General features: G+C 40.6%; 1 protein-coding gene across 1 annotated transcript; it reads right to left on the bottom strand.

Annotated features, from left to right (window-relative positions):
• Positions 1–9,791, bottom strand: LOC133003268 (programmed cell death protein 10-like). The gene is made up of 8 exons (XM_061072943.1): positions 9,517–9,791; positions 6,627–6,822; positions 4,812–4,865; positions 4,530–4,647; positions 3,401–3,527; positions 980–1,058; positions 801–883; positions 1–445 (listed from the first exon to the last, which is right to left on the bottom strand). The coding sequence occupies exons 2-8, from the start codon at positions 6,714–6,716 to the stop codon at positions 364–366; spliced, it is 633 nt and encodes a 210-aa protein (XP_060928926.1). The 5' UTR covers positions 6,717–6,822; positions 9,517–9,791; the 3' UTR covers positions 1–363.
• Between the last annotated feature and the right edge of the window lie 864 nt (positions 9,792–10,655).

Raw genomic sequence — 10,655 nt, 5'->3', positions numbered from 1 at the left:
CAGAATGCCAGTTGTTTTAATTATAATTTCGAAAGACATTCATTAGCGTACATTTAAGGACATGAAAATAATCACACTTTCCTTATTCTGTTTTGAGACCTACATTGTAATGAACAGAAAGTGAATTATGTAAAGGAAAATTGAAATATGGACTTAAGATCTGATAAAAGAGCAACATAAAAAGAGTAAAAATCCCTGGTAATTACTGTCAACCTCATTTCCTTTTAACCTCAAACAACCTGATCTCCCCACAAAACCACAAAACAATAAATTAAACAGCTCAAAATAAGACAATGTCTTTACAAATTACACAGCCTGATGTCAACTCTTTGCCTCCCGGTGTGCGAGTGTCTTCTCCGGCTGCTACGCCACAGTCTTGAAGGCCTGCAGTATCATGTTGGTTTGGTGGGTGAGCCGGTTGGCGCTGACAAACACGTTTATCACTCTGGAAACAACCGTGACAGAGACACAAGGGACACGGGTGTCAATCACACAGCAAAGAAACCATGGCAACAGTATCAGTATTGATCCAGGAAACATTTCTGATCTGGCTGGAAAGGAGAATGTCGGGCTTCACAGGATACACGCCAGCATGAATTCAACGGGAAATGGGTCATGGGAATTATTCAGCAGTGGCGGATTTGATGGAAGCGGGTCTGTGATCAAACGACAACGATTTACATGGTGGTGACAGAGTGTGTATGTGTGAGTGTATGGTTGAATGAGTGAGTGAAAACACAGAAAAGAAAGGGAAAAAGACCAAACTCCTAAAACAGAAGGAAGTAGAAACAGTGTCATACTTTCCGTCTTTGAAGTAGGTTTTGAGCGTGTCGCTGAAGCTCTTGGAGTATTTCACAAACTGTTTCTTCTGCTGCTCCAGTGCCTTAACAATAAATACAGACAGACTTTCAGCTCCACATATTTCACAGCGACCGTGAGTGTGTTTGCATTTTTCTCTCCTCCCCATGTATTTACGTACCCGTCGGTTCTGATGCTGGTATTTCCTGAAGACGGTGTTAACGGTGTCTAGCAGCTCCTTTATGGCGCTGGCAATATCTCTGTGGATGACACCGGCAAAAAGTGCACATTGAAAAAAAAGAAACAGCATCTCAAAATCTGTCTGTTTTCATCAGGCAGGGATAACCCTGAAACTGCACTTCTTTGATCCTGCTCGTTACTATATTCCCACAAACTGACTCTCATCCACTTCTTTTTTTCCCCCCTCCCATCTTACTCACTTGAAATCTGCCGTACCATAACTTTAATTTTTAGCATTCCCTTTGAATTGATTTTATTCCTAAGCTGTCCGCTGGGTAAGTAGCTCGAGCAGCAACTCGCTAGGACTGAATTCGATCAAAATAATGACAAAGTGAGCCGAGGAAATGAAAGCTCTCTCGCTTTCTCTCCGTAGTGTCTGTGTGCGTGTGTGTGTGTGTATGTGTGTGTGCGTGTGTTTGTGTGTGTGTGTGCGTGCGTGCGTGCCAATAGTGCAGCTCATAGAGGTAAAGAAAAAAAAAATATAGAATCTTATAGGTTAGTCATCACTATCCCACAACATAAAGACATCGGTAACATTAAGATTGGTATCTATAAATGCTTGTGTTGCATCTTTTGTACATTATATTTAAGACTTTTATGTCCTTTTTAAGACCATAATGAATGAAATTTAAGATCTATTACATAAAGGAATACCAGAGTTCCCAGAACTACTTATGTTCGCCCATAATTAAAGATGATGAAGTAGCATAGTAGAGAATACACATTAAAAGTGCAGTGTGGTGTAGTATCAGTTTTCCATGTTGGTCTTGTTTATCACTGAGAAAGAACTACAACGCACTGAGACATTAAAAAACAATGTCACACTGCAATTCCATAATTTAGACCAACCTAAATATATTTAAAACCTAGTATGTAATATTTTAACATATTTAAGACTTTGTTAAGGTGGTAAATTCAGATTCAAGAATTTTGGGCTTTTTAAGACCCAATGAAAACCATCCATTGTCTCCCCTTGTCTGGGCTCCGGTCTGGACTCTCTCTCTCCCGAGCCCCTCCAGCTCTTTCTGGCAGATCCCGAGGTGCTCCAAGGCCAGATGAAATATATATATATATATATATATCTCCATCTTCGCTGGGTGTGCTCGGTGCACCTAAAACAGAAGGCGCCTAGAATGCACCCTGATTGGCTGCCCGGACCACCTCAAATATCCCCTTTCAACCTTAAAAGAAATCAGCGGTTCTCCCCATGAAACCCAGTTATGATTTGATCTCTAAACCGTAGCCAGCCCCAATGGCTGATGAAAAGCTGCACACTTGCAAGTGGACCTTTGAGCTGAGATTCTTTTTGAATACACACTGTTTCCAAGGTTGCACATGAAACCTCATGCTCAAGACTTCATCATATTTTTTTAGATTAAAGATTTTTTTTATTGACAGGACAGAACTTAGGCAGGAAAGATGGAGAGAGAGGAAGGAAGGCCTGCAGCAGAGGGCCGTGTCTGAACTCAAACCTCCGTACACACAGAATCTAATCAGGGCACAAGTGTTGAGCATGACGGGGGGCCCAATTATCCAACTGGTTGAGTGGTGCCCCCCCATGCTCAAGACTGGTGCCCTGATGGTTTGATTTTACTCTATGTTCTTGTTGCAAATTAAATATATATTTTTTGAAAAACACATTTTTTAGAGCACTCCTTGATCTAAAGTAGCAAAACTGACCAGTTGGATAAAATATCAATTTGAACAAAGTCATTGACTTCTTCAACCATTTTCACTTATATATGTATAAAAAAAAACGATTCTGCTAACTGAAGGTGCTGATGTGTTGCAGAGCATTCTCTTGTGTGTGTTTGTGTGCAGACAGACTGTGAAGTGTGTTACACAACACACATTCAAATCAATTCACCCACTAGACTGTTTGTACCGTCTGTGTTGATTCGCCCCCAGACGACCTATGTACAGACGCTTGCTTAAGCAGGTGTGAGTGTGGCTGTGAGTGTGTGATGACTCAGACTGACCTCAACTAGAGGATCAACTTTTCACCTTGTACCCGATGAGCGTCATAAAAGAGAGTCGCATCTAGTTGCAGCCACTCTTGTCTTTTTTCTCCATATTCAAACACATCTCATCCGAAGATCACCTTTTGTTTGTTTATGTTTCTATGTTAGGAGGGTCTTCATCATTATGAAGAGACACACTGTATCAAAGCAATTGTCTTTGAAGGACAAAATATATTAATAAGGTAATTATTGCAAAATGTCCTCCCGTCATTTTTGGAGAATCTAATCAATGAATACGAGGTTTAATATAATATAAGAGGTTTGACTGAAAAGCTGTTATGTAGAAATAAATCTGCTGTGTAATGCCCACTCACTCAAACACACGCACTGAGTTGGCTTACTTGATGCTCTGCAGGAAGGCCACTCTGTCATTGATCTCATCTGGTATGGTGCTGAGGATGTGTTTCAGAGCTCCGGCCCTCTCGTTCAGCTCCTGGAACTCGGGCTCTCGCCTGTCAATGATGAACTCTGAAACCACAGAGAGGAAGAGGGAGAAATAATAGTGATGTCAGCGACGCACGTGTCTGCACACATGCAAATAGAGACACCGAGAGGAAGCAATTAATAACACACGTGTGAGAGACACGGCTACGATTCAAATGAATAAAATCAACAGAGGTGTGTGTGTGTGTGTTTGAATGTGTGTGCACTCTAAAGTGTTTAGTTTGTCAAGTAAAGGCAGTGTTGTGGTAGAAGTTGGGATACGCTATGAAGGGAGGTACATTTAAAATTCATCCAAAATGTGTGTGTGTGTCTGTGTGTGTGCGCGTGAATTCATTACTACCATCAATCACTGTACAGAGCACAAGGAATTCAATTACAGACAGAGACGGAGGAATATTTGAGAGCTGGGAGAGGAGACGATTTGTGGGGAAACAGCTCCCCCCAGTGGATAACTGAGCTCATGCAATATGATAAAAAAATAACAGAGACCCCAGGCAAGTTGAGCTGGCGATCACCCAGCATGATGAAGTCTCCTTGAGCAAGGCAGTTGGTGTTGTTTCTGAAGGAAAGACTTGTGTTTCTTCCTCTGGAGTTGACACAGTTATCATCTGTGTGCAGCACGTGCATTGCTTACCTGTTGGGTTTCTGGTATGACTTCTTGAATAAAAGAACCCTATGTACTCAACTAAATGCCAGGACTCTACGGTATGAAGTAGTGCATCTTCCGCTCGTACAATAACAATAACAACCCTGTTGCAAACCATGAACGATTCAGTCAACAGAAACACTAGACTGCTTTTACTTGGAAACAAGTACAGGAAGTGCTGCAATTATTTAAGTTTGTGACATATTCATAAGTTTTCAGTGTATATAATGCTGTTATCCCCCCCGCAGTACACAGAGAAAACAGGCGACACCCTGACTCTCTAGAAGAGATGTGCTTCTCATGCAGATAGTGTGGCTGTTCTAATCTGACAACATGGCCGCCAAAATAAAAAGCGTCTGGAAAAGCACCCAGCGACCTACCTTCCACATCGTCTGAAGCCATGCGCAGTAGAGACTCACTGTAGTTGACTTTTAATTTCTTCTTCTCCAGAACTTTGATGACAATGTCCTGGGTCAGACCTGGGCTCTCTTTCTCAGCCTTAACACAATCAAACAAACAAACAAACAAACAGTTGAAAGTAATTACTGTCGCCCCCTCGTTACTCGGCGGAATTGAAACTGATCAAATCTACAAATCACCTGAGAGTTGACTTGGCAGAAATTATTTGAAAAGTAAAAGGGAGAGACAGTAAACAAACCCACCTTCATAAAAGCTGCTCTCAAGGTCTGTGCTGCTGATAAGTTGACTTGCTCCAACTGAAAGTTGCAACACACACAGACACACACGTATAAGCCAGCAGCACGAACCATAACACAAACAAACACACAAACAGCTTAGCTTTTATCACTGCTTCTCTCCTCCTCCTGAAATGTAATTCTGCAGAAAGTACATATAAGCCCGGCAACCTGCGGTATCAAAGAAGGACAGTGTGTTATTGTGTTGTTCTGTGTACTGAGCTGAGTCTGCTCATCTCTATTCTACATCTCATAGGAAAAACAGTGTGTTCAATTCCTCTGAGCGGATATTCTGGTATTAAGGATGAAGCTTCACTGAAAGAAAAAGTTTGTTGGATTTGTAGTTATAATGTTGTGGGTTTTTTTGTCTTTATTCGAGAGTGGAAAGACAAGAAATAAGGGATTTGGAACAAAGACAAACTGAAGAGGGTGTTAAATAAAGAGATTAATTTGACAATTTAAAGTGTCTGTCTTTCATACACGATGTTTTCTACGGTGCAGTATGAAATAGCTTTGTTTTTTATTTATCTGTATGAGTGCGTTTTTCTCATTGATTTGCTACATAAAGACCATAGACGTCAGTTTTAAATTGTTTTCAGTACAAACTGCGATGTAATTTGTTTGATAAATGAAGCCCGTTGTTCTGTTTTCAAGTACGTGCCACCATCCTCTCCCGCTTTTCTTTGTCTCGTCATTTTTATTAAACCTCCTGACACCGCTGCATTGTTTACAGCACTGGGTACTTTATGGTTTGCCATGTCTTACATTCATATGTTTCTATACATTTTATTTTATATTCCTTACACTTAAGTATTGCATGCTACTTAGTACTTGCTGATGTCTTTTTGACACTTTGGCTTTACTTCATGGGAGCTGTCCTCTTTTCCATCTTTGCACATTTTTTATGGTAAAAAAATGTAATTCATAAAACCACAAAGTCTATATGCATAACACATCAAGACTATAGCTGATTTCAGACATTCCAGGCACTGAAGTCCAGACATTCACGGTGAGCGAAGGATGTGAAACTGGAGGATTACAAATATCTCAGGATGAAAAAAAGGTGACATTCACATAGAAGATGCAGATAAAATGTCAGCTTGGAAAGACAAGGAGATTTGAGAGCTTTTAGTGATAAGGGCCGATGCAAGTGTTGATATTGGATGTATTATGAAGCAGATATTGATTTCCGCAATGGAATTCAAACATCACGTCCTGCCTCCTGGATTCTCTACTCAGACAGGATCTCTCGCCTAAATGTTTTGGACATTTTCCTGTTGTTGTGAATGCGTCAGCAAAGACGTTCTCCTGCCGTGTTTATCATATGTGAAGGGAAACACACAAAATTTTGCAGACCCATTATTCTGGACCTTCGGCTGAGTTCATGTTGGAAAATAGCTTCGAAAATCTAACCTGCAAGTACAGTAATTTAATTTCTAGAGCTGTGTCATCAAATACCTTTCATATATAAACAGTAACCCAGTTAGAGCAGTGTGGTCTCTCCACATTACTGTATGATTATGGCGTGTTTGTTATGTTGTCATTTCTTCTTTGTTTATTAAATTGTTGATTATTACTTCTTATTTTTCATTATTGATTTTCTGGCACGACAACAAACCTCAGCCAGCATTTTCATTAAACACACTCTACCCTTCCCTTCTGCTCGACCTGAATAGGAATACGTCATATATTTCTTTCTCATGCAACAAACCTTGGCCCTATTTATTCATCTTTGAATTATTTATTTATTTCAACTTTGTACAGAGAGTCGGCATTCTTCACCTGGTTAAAGACGGGGTACATCACAGTGTACAGAGCCATGGAGTCTACTGAGGAGGCGTCGGCTTCATTCTTCATGTGGTCCATGGTCATCCTTGACCGCTCGATGGCCCTTTGTGTGCGTGTCCTTATCGACAGATGCCCGTCTCACTGTCTCCAATCACTCACGAGGACTGACGCAGCGTGAGAGGACGAGGACCTGAAGGAGAGGAGGGCAGGACAGGGAGACAAGCAGAGAGAGATGGATGGCGGGGGAGGAGGGCAATGACAGAGACAGGGATTTTAAAAAAGGATAATAAATTGCTTAATAAATTTGGGGATATTTAATGTTGCTAATAAAAGAGGGAACGGAAAGTTAGTCAAAGGTGGAATAAGTTCATAAAATACATTTTTCTAATGGCTCCTTCACTGCAGTGACTCTATGTCTTCATTACGTGTCATAAACCCTCATGTGAGCCAATTCCCAGCAGGGCTTTAATTTACAGATGCATAATCATATAACAGCAATGTTGCAGAGTGTGTACTTTACTCTTCCGCTGGACTGCAATGGTGACAAACCAGGCATGAGTCACACCTGACAAGAAACACCCTCTCCAATATTACTGCCGCAATAAAAATGTCACTGCGATAAATATAGAAACTTGGCTCACACGTCGATGAATTTTCTGCTCAGCCTCGACATGAGGATGCAGTGAATCCTGGTGGTTACAATGAGGGAAAATACGCCCTCTGTCACCGGGCTGTGTTGCGTCTCTTTCTCACAATCACACACACACACACCCGCCTGACACCTCCGGGACCAGTTCTGCCCCTGCCACTGTTTACTGTGGGACAACTTTACAGGATCTGAGATGTCATGATTCGCTCCGCTCAGCAAACATCAGATCACTTCGACGAGGGCAGGGAGAGTCGCTGACATTCCAAGGCTCTGTTCAGTAGCACGTGTCTTTTCAAGCTGCCGATGAGTCAGCACCTGCTGATCTGACGACAGCGCTATGGCGGCCTTCGAATCAGAGAACTCTTTGGTTTCCTGCCGGCTTTGATTTGCCCTTCGATAACCTCTATTACACAAAGATTAGGGTTATAATGGGACCAGTGTGGCAGTGTTTCTTAGTCCTAATAGATGGATTTCAAGAGAAAGATAGCTCAGTGTTTTTAACAGTTTTAACTGGGAGGTAACAAACAGACATTGTTACCAGTAGCCCTGCTCTGGGCAAAAAGTGTACAGGCTCGGCTCTCCTAATGCTAGAATGATTAACCAAGCTGGATTTTACAAGCACATATAAAGAGTCAGCTGTTCAGTGTGCTTTATGTTCATTATGATTATTTGTGAACCACCTGTGCTCTCAGAACATACTAAACCTTAGTTTGACATTAACAAAAGAAAACCCCTAATAACTGATTTAGATTTCAAAAAGGAAATACTGGTCAGGTGGACACATGTTCCTGGTGCAATACAAAATCCATGGTCAAATTTGGGATAAATTATAAATGTTTGGAAGGTCAATTAAATACAGTTCAATAAGGGTTGTGCAAATGAAGGAGCAAAGATCTCTTAAACTTGGTTTAAGGTGGAGGAAACTTAAGAATGTAAAATAGATGGGTCGCTAATAACTAACTACAAACCTTCTGGGATCTACCTCTGTCAGAGCCACCATCACAGAACTGCACTAAACCTGTCTCCTTGCACTGTGTACTGTACAACACTCCGCTCCATATACACTTACTTCACATCATATGTGATATGTGTTCATATACACCATATTGATATTATATATCATTTTATACAATAATATTGTCTTTTGCACACTCTGTCTACATATTCTTAGACTAATAGTATATTATATTACCTATTGTATAGTCAAATACTTATATTCATATTCATACCTCTACTATATATCATATTCTCTGTATGTTCTTGTTTACATAAGTCTATATACACATATTTATACATGTGTACATGTTATAATTACTATTATTATATCACCATTATTATTATATATACTGTTGCTGCCATTACCATATACTGCTTTTATATTGGTATAATTACTATCATATATAAATATATATTATGTTATATTATATACTATATATACTGTACTATTCTTATATACTGTCTAACAATACCATTACCATCATATCATCAGTACTTTTACCATCATCTTGCCACTGCACCTTATCTACCTATTTTATTGTATTTTATCTTGTGCTTCTGTTTTTTTATTCTTTCTACCTCAATATTTTTAATTTTATTCTATTGTATTGTATTGTATTTTATTGTATTCAAATATACCGGCTGCTATGACAACTTAATTTCCCTTCAGGGATGAATAAAGTACTCTATCTATCTATCTATCTATCTATCTATCTTTGGTACCAGCCTAAGCGTTTTACCTGTTCTCCCTGTGGTTCACTAGCCTTGTTATACATTATAATAAAACCTTTCCCTTAGTAGCAGGTGGACACTTCCTCTTGACACACACCAGAGAGAGAAAACACTCGCACCACTATAAGGTGATCCTGGTGTTCTGATGCTGACCCCACGTAAACGTCAAATAAATATGAATAAATAAAGACATCACAGCTCGGTTCACCTACTGTGTAGTGTCAGAGTCTCTAGGTGATGTGATCCTGCACAGAGGAGCCACATCAGCAGACGACAGTATGTCAACAACCAGGGTTTGACAGCATCCGGACACAGAACATGGACATTAGAGGACACTTCTAGGACCGAATCGAAACTACCCCCCCTCCCCCTCCAGCTGAAGTTTGACACCGTGAGAAACTGAGAGTAAAAGTGCACCGGATGATGCTACAGTGCAATAACCCTCACAAGTTACACACAAGTTCTGATCACTTAGCTTCACTCCCCCAGTCCCAGCTCGACACTTACCCGGGCGGACGAGGCTGCTGGCGGGGAGGAGAGGAGGCAGAGTCCCGCTGCTGTCCCGGAGTTGGATGGACGAACAGGTAGCGTGCTAACAGGAGATTAGCACTTTACAGCAGGTGTTTTATCTGCGTGCTGAGCTAACCGGAGCTAAGTGGCTACAACCGCAGAGGACAAGTGTCTCCGTCCCCGGACACGGACTCGCGATCCGGCTGCTGTTGTTGTGGTTAGTGGGTCAATCAGGAAGTTCTCCTGTCCCGTGGAGCAGCAGCGGAGAGCCGGGGCGGGCCGGGCCGGGGCAGGGAGCTCACAGGCGGCTTGTAGTTCTTTCGGTCAGGCTCCTGAATGAGCTGCAATGGAAATGGCCTCCAGATTGGACTTCAAATCCCAAACAGGTGCAGGAAACGCGTTCTTAACCCTTTCGACGCTGTAAAGGCAGCAACTATCATTTGGATTTACATATAATAAACGGTCACCATTAAACTGTGAAAGGTCTTATTAATCTTCACACTCATTTGTGTGTAGTTCAGTTTACTTCAATTGTTTTTAAAATATACAAATAAATGTGTACAAAATAATCACAAATTGATCATTTGCAAAAGAAGTAGCAGAAAAACTAATAAAGTGAAAACATAAATAGTCAGTGACGTAAATTAATTAGATTAGATGTATATTCCAGCTGTAACTGGTCTTTAGCTAGAAATACATTATACTAACACTTGTAGCAAGACAACAACAACAACAACAACAACAACAACAACAACAACAACAAAGATAGCTAATTATAACATCTAAACTCAAGGACAAAAAATCTAATATTAAAACATAGTTTCAAATTAACAGCAAAGGAAAAGGATGTACGGTACATAATAGTAACAAAAATCTATCAAGCAAGAGCTATCCAGAAGAAGCACGTTTTGAGAGATGATTTAAAACAATAAAAGTAAAGTTTCAAGTCATACTTCCTTTAGTAAACTGTTCCATAGGGGTTAAAATGTTGTTGTCTAAGAACACAAAATAAACAGCTTTTCGTCTGAGTGATGAGTCACGTTCTCAGCTCCATCGCCCACTGCAACAGGTTCCAGACTGAGACGACAGTGTGAATGAATGTTGCTGTTCATTGAGAAGCTTATGGTTCATGAAAA

The sequence above is a fragment of the Limanda limanda genome, chromosome 6 (genome assembly GCF_963576545.1).
Source record: "Limanda limanda chromosome 6, fLimLim1.1, whole genome shotgun sequence".
Lineage (NCBI taxonomy): Eukaryota > Metazoa > Chordata > Actinopteri > Pleuronectiformes > Pleuronectidae > Limanda > Limanda limanda.
This window is presented reverse-complemented; position numbering and strand designations above follow the sequence as displayed.

Bases quoted from the DNA above. Each gene is read 5' to 3' on its own strand.
- LOC133003268 (XM_061072943.1), bottom strand. From the start codon at position 6,716: ATGACCATGGACCACATGAAGAATGAAGCCGACGCCTCCTCAGTAGAC. The intron at 4,648-4,811 runs GTGGGTTTGTTT...GATTGTGTTAAG, and splicing joins TGAGAGCAGCTTTTATGAAG to GCTGAGAAAGAGAGCCCAGG. The intron at 3,528-4,529 runs GTAGGTCGCTGG...CTGTGGTTTCAG, and splicing joins GGCTTCAGACGATGTGGAAG to AGTTCATCATTGACAGGCGA.